The 21,310-nt window shown below is 39.7% G+C and overlaps 1 protein-coding gene across 2 annotated transcripts in view; it reads right to left on the bottom strand.

The window, feature by feature from the left end:
- Positions 1-21,310, bottom strand: part of MCMBP (minichromosome maintenance complex binding protein) — a 69,459-nt gene that overhangs the window by 18,607 nt on the left and 29,542 nt on the right. Inside the window, exons 3-9 of one of the 2 annotated variants that reach the window (XM_012001080.1) lie at positions 12,398-12,483; positions 11,633-11,773; positions 11,476-11,517; positions 9,939-10,040; positions 5,635-5,779; positions 1,885-2,036; positions 88-188 (exon numbers count right to left, since the gene is read on the bottom strand). In XM_012001080.1, coding sequence (XP_011856470.1) covers positions 88-188; positions 1,885-2,036; positions 5,635-5,779; positions 9,939-10,040; positions 11,476-11,517; positions 11,633-11,773; positions 12,398-12,483 — 769 coding nt within the window. The remainder of the gene's footprint in view (positions 1-87; positions 189-1,884; positions 2,037-5,634; positions 5,780-9,938; positions 10,041-11,475; positions 11,518-11,632; positions 11,774-12,397; positions 12,484-21,310) is intronic. The other variant, XM_012001081.1, reaches the window with a different exon arrangement.

Below are 21,310 nucleotides of genomic sequence, written 5' to 3'. Positions count from 1 at the left end.
AGTTCTTCAAAACCATCCTGTAACTTTCCTGAAAACTTGAAATTACATGAAAATAAAGGAGACCAGAAAAAGAGCACACAGACTCACCTTTCATCGTTATTCAGTATACTCAGCACAGGATCCACAGACAGTATGCCATACAGCTCAAGAATGTCATTTACTTTGAAACAATCCCAATCTTCATAAACCTAACAAGAGACCACATGAAATCATACTGTTAGAACAGACACAAAGCTTAAGATACTAGTCTTGGAGTACTAACATCTTAGAATTTTAGATCAGGAAATGGACCTTAAAGCAAGTCCTTTATTTTATAAATTTTTATAAATTGAGATCAAGAGTCACTCTGCTAGTTAGCAAATAAGTGAAAAACCAAAACACAGGATGCCTAACTTCCAGACTAATATCTCTTTTCAATATACCACAGTACTACAAAAAAAAAAGTCTTTTTCTAAAATTAAAAAAGGGCTTTTCCCAAAGGCTGACAGTTAAAACTAGAAACGTGCACTATCTCAAAATCTATTAACCACATCAAGAAAAGGAAAAAACAAAAACAAGATGATTAACTTTGCATTTATTCATAAACTGCAACATTGGATTAACACAAAACTTGGAATGGATTTTTCACAATTAAAAAAAAAAAAACGTTCAAAATTGTCATGATGGACTTTAGTAATCGTCAAGGCCATTTATTTACTGAACAGACCTGGTAGAAGCATGGCAGGGAAAAAAGTGGTAATTTTGGTCCCTGTGCCATATGACTGAAGTATCATTTCAATTAAAACCACTGAGAATCTGAGTGCAGTGGTCACCCCTGGAATCCCAGCACTTTGGAAGGCTGAGGTGGGTGGATCACTTGAGGTCAGGAATTCGAGACCAGCCTAGCCAACATAGTGAAACCCCATCTCTAGGAAAAATACAAAAAACTAGCTGGGTGTGGTGGCACATGCCTGTAATCTCAGCTACTCAGGAGGCTGAGACACGAGAATCGCCTGAACCCAGGAGGTAGAAGTTGCAGTGAGCCGAGATCATGCCACTGCACACCAGCCTGGACAACAGAGTGAGACTGCCTCAATAAAACAAAACAAACCCCCCTGCCCCCAAAACAAGAAAACCCAAAATGCACAAAGGATGGAAATCCTTAACAATCATTTTAAAACCTTCTGTCACTTGCTCATTTATCAGCATCAAAACACTAGAATAAGTAAGATGGAAGAACAAACTATTAAAAGTTTTCTTCCTTCTGTTTTATTTTAAATACAAGTGAGAAATAGGTTTTGCTGAGAGAAGGAAGAAGACAAAAATGAAGATTATATGTTAGAAATGATACAGGAAGGGAACAGACATAATTTAAAAGTTGTTCTGCTTCTGCATTTGAGATGTTCTTTGATTCTTTTAACTTGTGAATATGTTAGCTTATATGCAAAAGGAACGTGCAGAGGTGTGATTAATAACCTTGAAATGGGGGGGATTATCCTCGATTAACTGGGTGGGCCCCATGTAATCCACAGATTCTTAAAACCGGGGAACCTTTCCTGGTTGTGGTCAGGTGAGATGTCACCATGAAAAAAATGGTCAAATGCAATGTTGCTGGCTATGAATATGAAGAAGGAGCCACAAGTCAAGGAAATTCTCCCTTAGGGGCTCCAAGAAAGGAATGTAGTCCAACTCCTACATACAAAGGAGTTTACCTCGGTGAGACCATGTTGGATTTCTGACCTAAAGCCTGTAAGATGATAAACTTTTGCTGCTTTAGGCTATTAAATTTGCAGTGATTTGCTATAGCTAGTCCAGCATAAGAAAACGAATGCAAATGCTCAGACACTAAGCTACTTTCTGAGACACATAACATGTCAACGTCAGACCTAAGAAAGGTTTTATTACCTTCACAAGGCACGCAGGGCCCTTCTCTCCTGGCAATGGAAAATTCAAATCAAAAGGAGAAGAGAAGTTCAGAGAGTTCAGCTGTTGCCCAGTAGAAGCTTCAGTTTCCAAACGTTTTGGCTCTCCACACCATTGAAGACCACCAACACTCCCTAAATTCAAAGGATAGCATTGCACTTAGTCATTTCTAAGCCCTCCTGGAGAAAAAGAATGTTCCATAAGTGCCTTTCAAGTTTGACATATGTGATGCTTCTGAGCTTGCAAAGTTCAAGTTGTTACAGTTTTTAAGGAAACAGCACATACTAACAAAGTCTTTTGTTTGATCTGTAAGAGAACAAAGATAAATATGAAGATCTAAAAATTTATTTTTTTCCCTTACTATAAAGGTATCAAAAAATTCCTCCCATCAAATCTCATGTATAACCAGTTTCAAAAGCTGATTTGCAATATGGTTACTTTGATATCTTTGATTTAAGGAATACATGGTCTACCGACAGCAAAACTCCTTGGTAGAACATACTTTTTCTATTAATTAAGCAGAATAAAACCATACAGCAATAAATTAATTTACCAAATACTTACTAATATCCAGTATGTATCAAGAATCAAACCAGTTGTTGGGGACATACAAGTCATTAAAAGAATAACCCCAACTCCTGAAGTAGTTACACCTTAGGGCTGATAACATGAGAATCAAATGATAGCCTGCCATACCATGGAATACCGCTCAGCAATAAAAGGGACAAACTACTGAAATATTCCCGATCCTAACTGTGGTGGTGGCCACATGAATCTACCTATGTGATAAAACTACAAAGAACAGGCCGGGCGCGGTGGCTCACACCTCTAATCCCAGCACTTTGGGAGGCCGAGGTGGGTGGATCATGAGATCAGGAGATCGAGACCATCCTGGCTAACACGGTGAAACCCCATCTCTACTAAAAATACAAAAAATTAGCTGGGTGTGGTGGTGGGCGCCTGAAGTCCCAGCTACTCGGGAGGCTGAGGCAGGAGAACGGCGTGAACCCAGGAGGCGGAGCTTGCAGCGAGCCGAGATCGCGCCACTGCACTCCAGCCTGGGCGACAGAGCAAGACTCCATCTCAAAAACAAAAACAAAAACAAAAAAACCCCACAAAACTGCAAATAACTAAATCTTCACAAGTAAGTACATGTAAAAATGTGATTGTATCGCCTGGGCGTGGTGGCTCACGCCTGTAATCCCAGCACTTCGGGAGGCCGAGGCGAGAAGATCACAAGGTCAAGAGATCAAGAACATCTTGGCCAACATGGTGAAACCCCATGTCTACTAAAAATACAAACATTAGCCAGGCGTTGTGGCGGGCGCCTGTAGTCCCAGCTACTCTGGAGGCTGAGGCAGGACAATCGCTTGAACCTGGGAGGCGGAGGTTGCAGTAAGCCGAGATTATGCCGCTGCACTCCAGCCTGGGCGACGACAGAGCAAAACTCCGTCTCAAAAAAAAAAAAAAAAAAAAGAAAGAAAAGAAAAAAATGATTGTATCAATGTCCATTTCCTGGTTATGATATTCTACTATAATTATGTAAGGTGTTACCATTGGGGGAAGTAGAGGCTAAAAGGTATACAAGATCTTTCTGTATTATTTCTTTTTTTTTTTTTTTTTTCCCCAGGCTGGAGCATGGTGGCATGATCATGGCTCACTGCAACCTTCGCCTCCCGGGTTCAAGCAATTCTGCTGCCTCAGCCTCCTAAGTAGCTGGGATTACAGGCATGCACAACCATACCCAGCTAATTTCTGTATTTTTAGTACAGATGGGGTTTCACCATGCTAGCCAGACTGGAAATCCTGACCTCAAGTGATGTGTCTGCCTTGGCCTCCCAAAGGGCTGGGATTATGGGTGTGAGCCACCGCGACCAGCCTCTCTGTATTATTTCTTACAACTGCATGTAAATCGATACTGTGTCAAAATAAAAAGTTTAAAAATATGTATAGTCTAAAAGATTGACTAAACACCAATAAATTTTACTTTATATAAACAACTCAAACGCATAAAAAGCCTGCATTAAGACATTCGAACAAGTATGGTAAGAAATAAAAAGTAGCATCAACTGCTTAAATAAGAGAATTAACATATTTCCTGGACTGGAATACGTATTCGAATATATTACAATATATAAGTTACTATGATATTTATTTGAGATGGAGTCTCTGTCACTCAGGCTGGAGTGCATGATCTCAGCTCACTGAAATCTCCGCCCCTCTGGGTTCAAGTGATTCTACTGTCTCAGCCTCCCGAATAGCTGGGATTACAGGCACCTGCCACCATGCCTGGCTAATTTTTGTATTTTTAATAGAGATGGGGTTTTGCCATGTTATCCAGGCTAGATGATAGACCATTAATTTTAATATATTCTGGGGATCAGTGCAGAAAAAGAATACTATGACATTTATATGTATTTACAGTAAAACATTCTAATTTTAAACACATTAAAATAGATCTCAGCATTAAGAAAATTTGGAAATATCAATTTATAAAGTAGAGTGATATATGGGTAAATAAAATGCATTAGTAAATCCTTGTTTACCACTAGTTGTTAAATTTGCCTTGGCCGGGCATGGTGGCTCCCACCTGTAATGCCAGCACTTTGGGAGGCCGAGGCGGGCTGATCATCTGACATCAGGAGTTCGAGACCAGCCTGACCAACATGGAGAAACCCCTTCTCTACTAAAAATACAAAATTAGCTGGACATGGTGGCACACGCCTGTAATTCCAGCTACTCAGGAGGCTGAGGCAGGAGAAACGCTTGAACCCAGGAGGTGGAGCTTGCAGTGAGCCGAGATTGTGCCATTGCAATCCAGCTGGGGCAACTAGAGTGAAACTCCATCTCCAGAAAAAAAAAATAAAACAATTTGCCTTCTCTACACAATCTTGCAGATAGTAAATGACCAGACTGATTTGTTTTGCCTCCTTGTCCTTTAATCTTCCTTCCGATTAAATGTGCCGAAGGGAAGTGAATAGCACATAAAAGGAAAAATAAAGACAAATTTAATATACCCGCCATAAAAAGAAATCCACTGCTTATAAAAGTTAAGACTGGTTGGGAGCGGTAGCTTACGCCTGTCATGCCAGTGGCTTTGGGAGGCTGATACAGAGGGATCACTTGAGCCCAGGAGTTTGAGACCAGCCTGGGTAACACAGTGAGATCCCACCTCTACATCTCTACAAAATTTAAAAAGTTAGCTGCGTGTGGTGGCATGTGTCTATAGCCCTAGCTACTAGGCAGGTTGAAGTGACAGGGGATCACTTGAGCCCAGGACGTCAAGGCTGCAAGTAAGCCATGATTATGCCACTGCACTCCAGCCTGGGTGATGGGAGTGAAATCCTGTCTCAAAATACAAACAAACAAAAAGAAAATGAGAAAGCATGTTTTCAGATAAAAATAACTCATTTTTAGGGTAAAGTACCAGGCTTCTGTATTATTTAAGAATTAGGAAAAAAATAAATATGAAGATAGAAAAGACCTTTCCAGATAGGCACTTGTGACTCCAAAAACATACATTAGAGCAGCCACTTGTCACAAAGTGATGCCTAATTGCTCATTTGCGAAGCACAGTCTGATCAAATGGTACTGTAAAAACTCTCAACACTGTCCGTAACTCTGACAAATTGCCAGCTCCTAAATATAGAGCCATATTATGTAACAATTCACTCTGAAAACCAATCCACTTAAGAGAGCAAAGTCTAGAGAAAACCTGTTGGCACACACTACCTGCTTGTCTGGCACCTGCATGTTGGTCTTTCTGTTTATTGGGCTGTAGGTCCATATCGTCATCATCTTCATAACTCCTCTTGTGGCGACTGGGAGTGTAGGACGTTGAGGGACTGACTCGAGCTTGGTTTGCATTAACATAGGCGTTAAACGGAAAGTTAAGAAAAAGACTACCATAAACTGAGGACTATCTTAAATGTTTTGCTAATTATATGACTTATAAAAAATGACTAGCTTGGCAATTCAGTTAAAATGGAAATACATTTTTAAAAGGAGGCTAGACTTCTAGTTTTGGTCATGAGAGTAACAGACATCAACCTTATGCTGCTATCCTTGCTGTAAACAACAATGTAACTGGAAAAAATATGTGAAGCGACCGTTTTCAGTCACTGGACAACAGGGAGCATAACCTTATGATCCTTGAATGAGGAGAAACACAGCAGGTAAACTCCAAATTCTCCCAGCTCTCTCCTGGAGACATTCTCCAAACTGCAACAAAGAGCAGTAGAGGCCCTGTTCTTACTGGGTGGAGAAGACAGAGCACTAGTTCAGGGCTAGTGAAGCAACTGGAATTTGCAAAGAAGTACTAGAAAGGAAGTAGTTACAGATAAAAGACCCAGAAGGTTCCATCTGGATCTCTGACAAAACACTAAACTGTGGATATACAAGTCAAGATTCTCTGAGGTCTAGCAGAGAACAGCTGCTAGTTGGCAGAGAGTTAAATGGAGACTCTGGAAGTAGTATAATACTAGAATGGACCCTGCTAGTCATCCCAGGCATTTGCGTAAGACCCAGAAATAGTAGACCTCATGAATAAGGACGATCTACTGCACAAGGGCTGTTCTGCACCACTCCTAACAAATCCCAGGTGGATGCGGTGGCTAACATCGGTAAACCCAGCACTTTGGGAGGCTCAGGTAGGATTGCTCAGTCCAGGAGGTTGACAGTAGCCTGGGCAACATAGTGAGAACTCAACTCTTTTTTTTTCTTTCCTTTTTCTTTGAGACAGAGTCTCTTTCTGTTGCCTAGGGTGGAGTACAGTGGTGCAATTTCAGCTCACTGCAACCTCAGTCTTCTGGGTTCAGGTGATCCTCCCGTCTCAAGCCACTGGAGTAGCTGGAACCACAGGTGCCCACCACCACGCCTGGCTAATTTTTGTATTTTTTGTAGAGACAGAGTTTTGCTATGTTGGCCAGGTTGGTCTCAAACTCCTGGCCTCAAGTGATCCTCCTGCCTCTGCCTCCCAGAGTGCTGGGATTATAGGAATGAGCCACTGTGCCTGGCCTATTTTTTTTTTAAATAAATAAAATATTAAACTACAAAATAAAAATTCTATATCCAATAAAAATGTTCCTCAAAAATTAAGATGAGGCCAGGCGTGGTGGCTCACATCTGGAATCCTAGTGCTTTGGGACGTTGAGGCGGGTGGATCACTTGAGCTCAGGAGTTTGAGACCAGCCTGGGCAACAAAGGGAGAGACCCTGTATCAAAAAATAAATAAATACAATAAACAAAAATGAAAGTGAAATAAGAGACATTTTCAATTGAACAGAAACTGACAGAATTCGTCACCAACAGATCTGTAGTTAAAAAAAAAAAAAAAAAAAATTGCTGCCCAGGCACAGTGGCTCATGCCTGTAATCTCAGCATTTTGGGAGGCTAAGGTAGGTGGATCACCTGATGTCAGGAGATTGAGACCATCCTGGCCAACACGGTGAAACCCAATCTCTACTAAAAACACAAAAAAACTGGCATGGTGGCACACACCTGCAACCCCAGCTACTTCAGAGGCTGAGGCAGGAGAATCACTTGAATCCAGGAAGCAGAGGTTGCAGTGAGCCGAGACTGCACCACTGCACTCCAGCCTGGCGACAGAGCAGGACTCTGTCTCAAAAAAAAAAAAAAAATCATAATCATAATAATATCGCTAAGGGAAGTGATGCCAAATATAAAAGAAGAAGAATTCTTGCTTCTTAATTTATATAAAAGACAAATGACTGTTTGGAACAAAAATAGTATGTTGTGGGCTCTATAATCTAAGGATGAGTGAAATCTATGACAAAAATAGCACGAAGAATGAGAATACACAGACTGTTGCAAGGGTGAAGGATCAAAGAAGAAATCACAAGGGAAATTAGAAAATACTTTGAATTGAGTAACAGTAAAAACCTAACAAATGAAAACTTGTGGGATGCAACTAAAGCAGTGATTGGGGAGAAATTTATAGCTTTAGTTGCTAATAGTAGAAAACAAGAAAAATTCTAAATCAATAATCTGAGCATCCACCTTAAAAACCTAGAAAAAGGGCCAGGCACGGTGGCTCACACCTATAATCCCAGCACTTTGGGAGGCTGAGGCAGGTGGACCACGAGGTCAGGAGTTCAAGACCAGCCTGGCCAACATGGTGAAACCCCATCTCTACTAAAAATACAAAAAACTTAGCCAGGCGGGGTGGCAAGCGCCTGCAAATCCCAGCTACTTGGGAGGCTGAGGCAGAGAACTGCCTGAACCTGGGAGACGGAGGTTGCAGTGAGCCGAGATTGTGCCACTGCACTCCAGCCTGGGCGACAGAGCCAGCAAGACCCCATCTTAAAAAACAAACAAACAAACAAACCAAAAAAAAAGTAGAAAAAGACCAATTAAAACCAAACCAAAAAGAAGGAAATAAAGCAGAAATGGATGAAGCAGAAAACAGAAAATTGAAGTGAAAAACAGACTAACATTATTGGGAATGAAAGAGATCAATGCTAGATATCCCACAGACATTAAAAAGAAAATACTCTGACAAGCTTTATGTCAATAAATTCAACAACTGGGCTTAAATGACTTCAAAACAGTCCTTGAAAGATACAATTTATCACAACTGACTCAAAATATGTTAAAAAACAGAATTAGTCACTCCTGTAATCCCAGCACTTTGGGAGGCCAAGGCGGGCGGATCACGAGGTCAAGAGATGGAGACCATCCTGGCCAACATGGTGAAACCCCGTCTCTACTAAAAACACAAAAACTGGCTGGCATGGTGGCGTGCTCCTGTAGTCCCAGCTACTTGGGAGGCTGAGGCAGGAGAATCACTTGAACCCAGGAGATGGAGGTTGCAGTGAGCTGAGATCATGCCACTGCACTCCAGACTGGCAGCAGAGCAAGACTCCATCTCAAAAACAAAACAAAAGAATAAACAAACAAATAAACAAACTGAATCAGTAGTTTAAAATGTTCTCACAAAGAAAATGCCCAGCTTAAAACTGTAAACCACCGAAATGCTCAATTGGAGACTGTATAAACAAATAATACTTAGCAAAAAAAAAAAAAAAAAAAGAAAGAACTACTGATATGCACAACATGGATGACTCTCAGATGCATGCTGTTAAACGGAAGATGTCAGACACAAAGACTATATATTATATGAGTCCATTTAGATGTCATTCAAGAATAGGCAAAACCAAGTGATAGTCAAAGAATTCAGGATTGTGCTTGCAGGGGAGGAGGGAGTGACTAGAAAAAGGCAGAAAGGAATTTTCTAGGCACAAGTTCTTTACTTTGGGGTATAAATTATATGGGTGTATGCATTTATCCAAATCACTGTGCATTACCTTAAAATCTGTGCATTTCAGTGTAGGTGGGCCATGCCTTAAAAAACTACTATCGTAAATAAAAAGGAAATGTTTCTACAATCCCCTCTCAAAAGAGCCAACACGTTTTCCCTTAAGAAAGTTAGAATGAATTCTAATTTTAAGCTATTTTTTTACTTTAAGTATTATATTTTTTCCGTACCTTTAAATGTGCCTCAGGTGGGGTGTGGTAGCTCACGTCTATAATCCCTGCACTTTGGGAGGCTGAGGTGAGAGGATCACTTGAGCCCAGGAGTTCAAAACCAGCTTGGGCAACAAAGTGAACCCTCTTTCTAAAAGAAATCAAAAAATTCGCCAGGGATGGTGGCACACGCTTGTGGTCCCAGCTACTTGGGAGGCTAAGGCAGGAGGATTGCTTGAACCCAGGAGGTTGAAGCAGCAGTGAGCCATGTTTGTGCCACTGCACTTTAGCCTGGGTGACAGTAAGTCCCTATCTCAAAAAAAAAAAAAAAAAAATTACCTCAATCTTTTTAACAGTATTTCACTATAGAAATGTACTGTAATTTTAGCATTCCTCGGTGACAAATACTTAGCCTGTTTTACGGGTTTTCTCAATTAGAACAAATGAAACACATTTTATTGAAATAAAGCCAAGCTTTGCAAAGGAAGAATAATTAAAGGTTAAGGTTTTAGAAACCATCAACACAATAAGAAAGTTCAGATAAAGGATATTTCTTTTACCCACGTAGATTCCCCAGGCACCGGAACACAATAGAAAGTCTGTCTTTCCAAAGTGGTATTTCGTGGAGAGTTTAAATCAAGTTCTTGTTGAGGCTGTGATATACATAAAAAAGTATTTTAAAAAATTTATTTAAAAACACCACAAAATTTATTTTAAAATTAGCAACCACATTTTCACATAGCACCACAACAAATATTTTACAGAGTTAACAAGTAACTAATTCCAAACTATCACTTTTTCAAAGAAAACTGATATAAAATCACTTCAAATACAGTCATCAAACACTTCCTTCCTCAAATCCAGAAAAATGGGACCTCTGTGGAGTGACTTATAATCTGGGTCTAGTTCTCTGCTTTGTGGATCTAGAACCTTATTTTTATGAGGTTATCTAGGCCTTTTTATATTCTTGGAGTCTAACTCTTGGCTTACCCAAACCTTAGGAAACTGATTTATCAAACCCCAATATCAGTCTGTTAATTCACAACAGTTGTTGCTAATTAAATATTCTAGTTCAGTAGGCAGATCTGGACGGAAAAACTGCCCTAATTTGGAAGGTTACTGCAAAGATTATATTAAACAAAAATGTAACTTCTGACAATTAGAGTAATGAACTCATTTGAAAGACAGATTTATGTAATCTTACACATGATGAACTTCAGGTCTGTTTTTCTTTTAGAGTGTTTCCATAAAACAAATACTGTGCCCAGCTTAATGGATCAACTACATTGATTATGGTATTCCTCGTTTAAGGAGCCCTAACACATTAGGCTAACATATTACATTACTGTATACTAGAAAAAGCTGAGTATTAATGTAACTCAGTAATCCCAGCATCTGGAAATGGGTCAATAAAATAAATGAGGCTGTCCATGTGTGACACTACCAAAGGCTAACAGAGAGTTGGTACATATGTTGCTCAAGAGTCATAAATAAAAGACTCATTCTAGGAAAAAGGTACTTTGGGCCTAGAGAGAAAAGCAAACAAAAAATCCTTGCTTGTATGTATTAGGCTCAAACTTGATGTCCCTTGGGTCCTTTCCACTTCTTAGAGTTTTCTAAGTATATATGAAAGAGAATATGCCTTTCCTAGGGAATAATATATGACTTTTGAATCTCATCTTGGAGCTACCTAGGAATGAGTATTTCATTAAATTTCTATATTATAGGCTGATTCTGACAGTTTTCTATGAAAGAAACAGTGGAATTACCACTGGCTTTGTCTTTGAAGGAATTAAAAACGACTTAATTTTGCACCCTAGGGTACCTTGTTTTACATATATTATATACAGATATTGGAGAGAGGAATTAATTTTGGCATTAACAGTATTTCTCCTTCTAAAAGATCTCTGGAGGATTAAAAAAAGTCACATCAAACTCCTAAATAAAGTCAAACAAGGAAAACATTTCACGTGATTTCTTGTAACTTACACACAAGATAAATAAATCTAAGATTAGCTAAACAAACAAATTCTCTGTTTAGGAAAAAATTCTTACTAAAAATGTTTTATATATATTAAAGATACATACCCCGCACTCTGCTACATCTCTATATTTTCCAAAATGAAGAACCTATGACCCAAAACATAGAAAAACAGAATTATATCAATATATCAGAACCAAAACTACCACAAACAGTACAAGGACAAAATTAATACCACAAATTCATGAAAACAGCAATACTTACATGTGCTTTTGTGTTTTGGTTAACCGTTTCATAAACTCCCATGTAAAACTCAGGGTCAAACATATCCTGAATCATGCAACGAAATTTCACAAAACTATTAGGTTTCAAATAATGAAGGGGAACTTCGTTCAGTGATGGTACCTTAAAGGAAAATAATCAAGTTAAGTCAACTAAATATCCTGTCTATACAACATTAAGCATATATACACAAACTTTATGTCCAGACTCAAAATTGTTAAACACACACACACACCACCCCCCCCCCCCAATGCCTCGTCAGGGAGCCAAATGATCTCAATGGTCAACATAATTGCTGGAACCCAAGTTCTCTTCCATTTCTTCCAAGTTTTAGATAACATTTGACCATAATGTAAAAGAATGCTAAAAAATGCTTTTAATTCAGAACACTTTTCAATGATCAAAAAGGCATTTACTTTGTTGAGCTCTTCTTTTAAAACTAGCACATGCCAATTCTTTTAAAATGAAGGTAATAAAACAAAGGTAACTAACTGACTCTTGCAACTAAAGATGTGTCTCAGGAAGTAACACAGTCAGTTACTGCCACCTAGAGGCATAATGTATAAGTATTTATTTGCTTAAACTTAATTAGCAAAAGACCAAAATCTTTTAATACAAATGTACTTGAAGCAGAAGTACACATTAATTTACATATTTTTAAATTACATGGGGGTTACTTAGTTACTCTACTAAGAGAAACTTTGTAGTCTGTCCAACCTTCTCCCTCGAAAATAGCAATAAGCTTACCCACTTAGGAGCATTATTTTCCTTCAGCTTTTCCTTAAAATATTCAATTACTTTCTTCTCCCAGTCAGGATTAACTCCATTTTGGGCTGAAAGAGAAATATACTTTTCAAAGCTAATGTATATGCAATAAATAATAAGAGACTATGATCAGGTGAGTCACACAATAGTTTAGCCAGCAGAAAACAAACTAAAATTTGCTACTACGATAGAATGAATTTTAGATAGGATGAATTTTATACTTCAGTGTGTCTGAAGTACTACATAAGACACATTCAAGAAGCTGTACTGAGCGGGGGGAGGGACAGTTACAAATCAGGAGGATGCTGACCTCCTGCAGGCTCTCTGGCACCCACAGTGTAGCTGGGGACACCTACAGAATGTGATGCAAGGCCACCTAGATTCAGCAGCATTTGAGCCACTGCTTGTAAAGCACTCTGTTCTTTTAATACATTTTTATATAGTTTTTTGTTTATCTTTACAACTATCCTGAAATAAAGAGCTGAAATTTTTTTGTTTATAACTTCATTTGGGAATAATTCTAGATTCAAAAAAGTTGGAAAGAACACCTGTATCCTTGCCCCATTTGCTTATCATCTGCTCCATCTCTTATATTTTTCTGACTCATTTAAGATTAAGTTGCACTATCAGGTATTTTTGCCTCCAAATATTATCAGTGTGTCTCCTAAGGAACAGTACTAACCATAGTACTGTTATCAACCTCAGGAAATTCAAAATTGACACAATACTTTTTATCTGGTCTACCATCTATATTCCAATTTGTCATATGACCCAATACTATCCTCTACAGCACTTTTTCCCCTTCAGTACAGGACCCAGCTTAGGATCACTTTTATATTTAGCTATCAGATCTCTTTAATCTCCTTTAATATGGAATAGTTCTGCAAACTTTATATTTTATGATATTGCTATTTAAGAAGAATAAGGTCCTTTTTAAAAAATTGAATGCTCCTCAATCTGGATCTGTTGGTTCCCTTATGATCGCATTCCAATCAAGTATAACCAAACTGCTGTTTAAATGATGTTGTCAAACTGCTGTGTAAGTGATGTTTGTCCTTCCAGGTGTCTGAAAAGACATGATGCCCATCTTCCCTTCATTGGTGATGTTAATTTTGATCAACCAAAGTGACAGCCAGTTTCTCTACTGTGTAGTTACTATTTAGTCCTTAAAATTAAGAAGCTATGTACAGGAGGCACTTATGGGAACTGGCCAAGACCAAAAAGTGAGCTATTGACGGAATACAGATTTATGTGAACTAAAACCACCAAACCACACAGCTGGCCACTCCTGCCACCATTTATAGTTATCACACAAGTGTTACGAAGATTGGGAGTAAAAAATAAAAAGTCTACACTTGTTATGGAGCTGCATCTGTTGAAAAGGACCATAAAATCCTAACACCATGTTTGAGCAGGACTTACAAACACGTTTACTTAACTGGACAAGAGCCAGTTCTGAAAAAGAAGTAGGGATGGGGACTCCACAGGTGATTCTAATGTGCAGGCGTTAAATCCACTAACAAACTGGTCCTCAAAGTTGGTTCCCTGACCAGCATCATTAGCATCACCTGAGTACTTACTAGAAATGCAAATTATTCAGCCCAACCCCAAACCACAGAATCAGAAACTCTTAGGGGTGCGGCCTACCAATTCATGTTTTAAAAAGCCCTCTAGGTGACTGACTATAATGCATACTGAAGTTTAAGAATCGCTGCTCTACTAGATACAGTGAATTGGGTAAAAGATAAGTGGGTATTTTCGCTTGTAGTCAAAATGGATGTTTAAACAAAAGACACAGCCATGACTGCCACACCAACTATTTTGCCTGCAATTGTGTAAAAATTGTGAGAATACCACGTAACAAATAGTAAAGCTACATCAAGCAGTGACTGGGGAGCAGCAAGTTATTTCTAAGTTACTGGAATGTATATAAATACAATTTTCTTTTTTCAGACAGGGTGTTGTGTTGCTCTGTCACCCAGGATGGAGTACAGGGGTGTGGTCCTGGCTCACTGCAACCTTAATTTCCTGGGCTCAAGTGATCCTCTGGCCTCAGTCTCCTAAGTAGCTGGGACCACAGGCACGTACCACCACGCCTGGCTAATTTTTAAGTCTTTTTGTAGAGACGGAGGTCTCCCTATCTTGTCCAGGTTGGTCTCAAACTTCTGGGCTCAAGTGATTGATCCTCCTGCCTCTGCGCTTGAAATGAAAAAATTCTCTTGGCTGGCGGTGGCTCACACCTGTAATTCCAGCACTTTGGAAGGCCAAGATGGGCAGATCACCTGAGGTCAGGAGTTTGAGACAAGTCTGGCCAACATGGCGAAACCCCTTTTCTACTAAAAATACAAAAATTAGCTGGGCGTGATGGTGTGCGCCTGTAATCCCAGCTACTCGGGAGGCTGAGGCAGGAGAATCGCTTGAACCCAGGAGGTGGAGGTTGCAGTGAGCCAAGACTGCCCCGCTGCACTCTAGCCTGGGCGACAAGAGTAAAACTTCGTCCCCTACCCCTGCCCCCTCCACCGCGCAGAAAGAAAAAATTATCAAGACACTGGATTCCTCCAGACTCCATGTGTGTCCTTAGGATCCAACTATGTATCCTTACTATATTGCTGCAATTAATCTTAGGAGGCGTACAACTATACAATGAATCATATAAGTCCTTTTAGTTAATCTTCAAGCATACGGGTGGTTATGGGACTCCCTAACACATCTGTGTATCAATACTTCATTTCTTTTTATTGTTATTATTCCTCTGAATAACAACCAATTTGTTTATGTATTTGCTTGCTGAAGGACATTTAGATTGTCTTCAGGTTTGACAACTATAAACAAAACTATAAAACACGTGTCTACAGATTTTCACGTGAACATGAGCTTTCATTTCTCTAGAATGAATATCTAGATACGACACAGTTGAGTACGTGGTAAATGTATGATTAAGATTCTACCTGTCTTCCAGAGTGGCTGCACCGTTTTGCTAAGAGATCCAGCTGTTCGCATCCTTGCCAGTACCAGTATTATCACTATGTATTTTTAAATTTTAGCTGTTCTAATATGTAACACCATGGCTTAAATTTGCATTTCCCTAACGGCTAACAATGCTGAACTCTTCTCAGAGGGATATTTGCCATCCTTGTATCCTTTCTGGTGAAATATCTATCTAAATCTACTTAAATCTTTTGCCCCTTTTTAAATTGAGTTTTTAAATTACCACTGTGTTTTCTTTTATATTCTGGATTCAAGTTCTTTTTCTGATATTGGATTTTCAAATATATTATCCCAGTGTATTGCTTGTCTTTTCACGCTCCTAATTTTTTTTTTTTAAACAGAGCAAAGGGTTTTAATTTTGATGAAGCCCAATTTATCAAATTTCTGTTTTATACACTGTGCCTTTGGTGTCATGTCTTACGAACTCATTGCCAAACCCCAGGTCACAAAGATCTGTTTTCTTCTAAAAGTTTTATAGTTTCAGGTTTTATACTTAGATCTATGATCCATTTTGACTTAATTTTATATGAAATACAAGGTATAGGTTGAGGTTTTTATTTTTGCATGTAAATGTTGAATTGTTCATGTCTTTGTAGAAAAGAATATCCTTTTTCCATTTGAATTAGCTTTTGTATCTTTATTAAAAAGCAGCGAGGGCCGGGTGCGTTGGCTCACGCTGTAATCCCAGCATTTTGGGAGGCCAAGGCGGGCGGATCACCTGAGGTCAGGAGTTCGAGACCAGCCTGGCCAACATGGCGAAACCCCATCTCTACTAAAAATACAAAAATTAGCCGGGTGTGGTGGTACATGCCTGTAATCCCAGCTACTCGGGAGTCTGAGACAGGAGAATCGCTTGAATCCAGGAAGCGGAGGTTTCAGTGAGCTGAGATTGCACCACTGCACTCCAGCCTGGGAGACAGAGTGAGGATCAGACTCAAAAAAAAAAAAAAAAAAAAGAAAGAAAGAAAAAAAAGCAATGGGGACAACAGGAACAAACCTTGAAAACATTATGCTAAGTGAGATAAGCCAGACATAAAAGGTGAAATATTGTATGATTCTACTTATATGAGTTAACTAGAGTAGGTAGGTAAATTCAGTGAGAAAGTACAACAGAAGTTCTGGGGGGAGCCTAGAGAGAAATGGGGCCATGGGGACAGTTGGCTACCTACTTGGGCGAGTTTGGATAGCTTATGGTTGTGATCAGCAGAATAATGCCACCCCCCACCACCCAACCAAGATATTCATGTCCTAATCTCCAAAGGTAGCAGATGGAATTAAGGTTAATAATCAGCTGAACTTAAAAAACCAAATTATCTGGGTGGGTTCAATGTAATCACCAGGGTCCTTAAATGTGAAAGGATGCCGCAAAAGAGGAAGTTAGAGTAAAATGTGAGAACAACTCGACTTGTTGTCTTTGAAAATGGAAGGGGGCCACAAGCCAAGAAATGTGGGCAGACTCTAGATGCAGGAAAAGACAAGGAACAGATTCTCTTCTAAAGCCTCCACAATGGAATGCAAGTCCTGTCAACAATTTGATTTTATCCCAGTAAGACCCATGTCAGACTTCTGTCTCCAGGACTGTAAATAAAAACCCTTTGTTTTAAAGTCACTACATTTGTAATTTGTTATAGGAGAAATAGAAAACTAATACAGTGGTTTCTGAGGAACTGGTCCATTTCATCGAAGCTGATGAATTTATATATGTAGAGCTATTTGTATTATCCTTTTCATGCCTGTACAGTCTACGGTGGTATCTCCTCTTTCTTTTCTAATATTGGTAATTTGTCTTCCTTTTTTTCTTTTCTAATATTGGTAATTTGTTTTCCTTTTTTTTTTTCTTTTGCCAGTCTTGCTAGAGGTTTACAATTTTATTGATTTTTTTTTAAAGAGCTTTGAGTTTCACTGATTTTTTTTCTTTTTTTTTCTCCTGTTTTCTATTTCTCAGATTTTTGTTCTCTATTATTTCTTCTGTTTAATTTGGGTTTATTTTGCTCTTCATTTCTAGTTTCACAGGTGGAAGCTTAAATTATTCACTTGAGACCTTCTCTTCTAATAAAGTCAGTTAATGCATCTAAGCACATCTTTGGCTGTATCCCACCAATTTTGATATGCTGAGTTTTCATTTTGGTTTAGTTCACAATGTTTAAAGCTTTTCTTTCAGAGTTTTTAATCCATGGATTGTTTAGAAGTGTTCTTTTTACACATAAAGTTTACTATTTGGTTTATGACCCAGCATATGGTTTATCTTGGTGAATGCTACATGCGCACTTGAAAAGCACTTGAAAAGAATGTGTATTCCGCTGTCATTAGGTAGACAAATGTCAATTACATCTACTTGGCTGACAGTGTTGTGCAGTTTTGTGTTGTTCAGTATTCTTTTTGATTTTCTATCCACTATTCTGCCGAGCACTGAGAGAGGAGTAGTAAAATACCTAACTACAATTGCAGATTTGTCTCTTTCTTTTTTTACTTCTGATGGTTTTTGCTTCATATATTTTGAAGCTCTGTTGCTTGGTGCACATATAGTTAGGTCTTCTTGGTGAACTGACTGTTTTAACATTATATAATGTGCCTCTTGTTCTCTTCTCACACAACCTTTCTTAAAAGCATTTTAGGCCGGGCATGGTGGCTCATGCCTGTTATCCCAGCATTTAGGGAGGCCAAGGCAGGCAGATTACCTGAGGTCAGTAGTTTGAGACCAGTCTGGCCAACATGGTGAAACCTCATCTCTACTAAAAATACAAAAGTTAGCTGGGCTTGGTGGCAGGTACCTGTAATCCCAGCTACTTGGAAGGCTGAGGTAGAAGAATTGCTTGAACCCAGGAAGTAAAATGGTACAACCACTGTGGAAAAGTTCAGCAATTCCTCAAAAAGTTAAATATAAAACTATCATATGACCTTGCACTTCCATCCCTAGGTATATCTGGGAAAGAACCAAAAAATTTATTCATGCAAAAACTTGTACATGAATGTTTATAGCAGCACTACTTACAACAGCCAGGAAATAACCCAAGTGTCCATCAGCAAATACGTGGATAAACAAAATGCAGTATAGAGACACAATGGCATGTTATTTTCGGTCAGAAAAAGGAAAGCAGACTGGGTATAGTGCCTCACATCTGTAATCCCTGCACTTCAGGAGGCCGAGGCAGTGTGAGTGGAGCCTGGGCAACATCGTGAGACCCCAAATCTACAAAAAATGATTTAAAAATTAGCTGGGTGTGGTAATACATGCCTGTAGTCCCAGCTACTCGGGAAGCTGAGGCTGCAGGATCACTTGAGCCTGGAAGTTCAAGGCTGCCGTGAGCCATGATCTTGCCACACAGCATTCCAGCCTGGATGACAGAGCTAGGCTCTGTATCTTAAAAATAGATAGATAGATAGACAGACAGATAGATAGACAGACAGACAGATAGATAGATAAAATAAGGAATGCAGTACTGATTCATACTATGACATGGGTGAACCATGAAAATATCATGGTAAATGAAAAGAAGCCAGAGCCCAAAGGCCACATGTTGTATAATCCCATCTACACGAAACGTCCAGAATAGGTAAATCCACGGCCAGAAGTATACTTGTTGCCAGAGGATGGAAGAGGGGAAGAAATGGGAGAGACTGCTAAAGGTATGGGGTTTCTTTTTGGAGTGATGAAAATGATAGTGGCGGCCAGGCGTGGTGACTCACGCCTGTAATCCCAACACTTTGCTAGGCCAAGGCGTGTGGATCACCTGAGATCAGGAGTTCAAGAGCAGCCTGACCAACATGGTAAAACTCCGTCTCTACTAAAAATACAAAAATTAGCCGGAAATGGTGGTGCATGCCTGTAATCCCAGCTACTTGGGAGGCTGAGGCGAGAGAATCGCTTGAACCCGGTAGGCAGAGGTTGCAGTGAGCTAAGACTGCGCCACTGCACTCCAGCCTGGGCAATAGAGTGAGACCCCGTCTCAAAAAAAGAAAAAGAAAACAAAAAAGACAAAGAAAAAAATAGTGGTGATGATGGTTGCACAACATCATTATGAATGCAGTTAAAAAAATTAAATTGTACATTTAAAAATAGTAAATATTGTTATGTGAATTATATTTCAAAGAAAAAAAAGTTTTGGACCAGCCTGAGCAATACAGTGAAACGCCATCTCTACGAAAATACAAAAAGTTAGCAGGGTGTGGTGATGGGCGCCTGTAGTCCCAGCTACTCAGGAGGCTGAGGCAGTAGAACTGCTTGAACCTGGGAGGCGGAGGTTGCAGTGAGCCGAGATCGCAGCCTGGGTGACAGAGCAAGACTCCGTCTCAAAAAAAAAAAAAAAAAAAGGGGTTACTTCAATGGAGGGAGCACACACTTTCACTCAGTTCATACCATCATGTTGAATTTTTAAAACCATGTGTAAGTTATTATAACTTAAAAACTCCTACGTATGCCATTTGCCATGGCTGCCAGAGCTATTCTTCTTCTCTGAGAACGCCCCCACTGTTGAGGTGTGGATAATAGTCACGACTGTCCCACCTAACTCTGTGCCATGGCCACAGATGACTGATCCCTGAGTGAATGGATTCTTGACTCCATGTTGTGTCAATCAGATTTTCTATGCCTGAAAATAAAGATGCTAGCTAGCGTGGGTTGGAACTGAGAACAAGTAAATTTGGGAGACATGGAGTAGAGAAAGAGAAAGTGTGCAGAGATGAATGTAGCCCAAGAGAGAAATACTGAGTTGCTTGGATTCCTGCTAGCTTTCCAGTTCCTGATTCCACTCAGTCTCTTCGAATACCCAACCACTCTCCCTGCTGTTGGGTTTTATAGCCTTAATATAAATTAACTTTTTTCAGTGGCCTACCAAGGACAGAGTGGTAGGAGAGGTCCAAGGTGGGTACAGACAATAAGGGCATGGATTGTCTGCTTAGATTCATGGTGATAATAAAAAGCAGACCAACTAACTTTTAGTTCATTTTATTATTGCTTTAAATTCTCTAAAACGCTAGTGATAAAATAGTCTGCTCTGTCCCCCTCCACCCAACACTGCTCTTTTTTGCCTGAGCTAGTCTAGTTCTGTTAGATACAACCAAAGAACCTTAAATATAATCAGAATAATGATCTTGGTCTAACCAATAATTGAAGGCAAAACAGCTAAAGAGGCTGGGCACAGTGGCTGACACCTGTTATCACAGCACTTTGGGAGGCCAAGGGGGCAGGGGAGGGATGGATCACTTGAGGCCAGGAGTTGGAGACCAGCCTGGCCAACATGGCAAAATCCTGTCTTCTACTAAACATACAAAAATTAGCCGGGCATGGTGGTGCACACTTGTAATCCCAGCTACTTGAGAGGCTGAGGCATGAGAATGGCTTGAACTCAGGAGGCGGAGGTTGCAGTGAGCCAAGATTGCGCCACTACACTCCAGCCTGGGAAACAGAGCAAGACTCTGACTCCAAAAAAAAAAAGAAAAGAAAAATTTTGAGATTCATGATCTCACTAGCCATTTCAATTAACAACATTTCTGATTAATCAGTCTTTCCACTGCTTTTGTTCAACAAGCGTCCACTGAGCACTCTCATCGTACAAGGCATATTCTAGGAAATTAGAATACAGTGGTGAGTAATGCAGACACAGGCCCGAATTCGCAGGGTCAAAATCCAGCAAAGGAACTTCTGAAATAAGGAATTTCAACAATGCACTTTACACACTATTTTTCAAAGACATGTATAATAGGATCCTGCAGTACCGTGGAGCAGGGGTACCCTACTTTGGTACCTAACTTGGGTTCCCAAAGGAAAAGTAAGACTTAGCCAGAGCCGGCCGGGCACGGTGGCTCAAGCCTGTAATCCCAGCACTTTGGGAGGCCGAGACGGGCGGATCACGAGGTCAGGAGATCGAGACTACCCTGGCTAATACGGTGAAACCCCGTCTCTACTAA

This window comes from Mandrillus leucophaeus, unplaced genomic scaffold (genome assembly GCF_000951045.1).
Source record: "Mandrillus leucophaeus isolate KB7577 unplaced genomic scaffold, Mleu.le_1.0 Scaffold65, whole genome shotgun sequence".
Classification (NCBI taxonomy): Eukaryota; Metazoa; Chordata; class Mammalia; order Primates; family Cercopithecidae; genus Mandrillus; species Mandrillus leucophaeus.
Note: the sequence above shows the minus strand (reverse complement) of the source record. Positions and strands in the feature narration are given on the sequence as shown.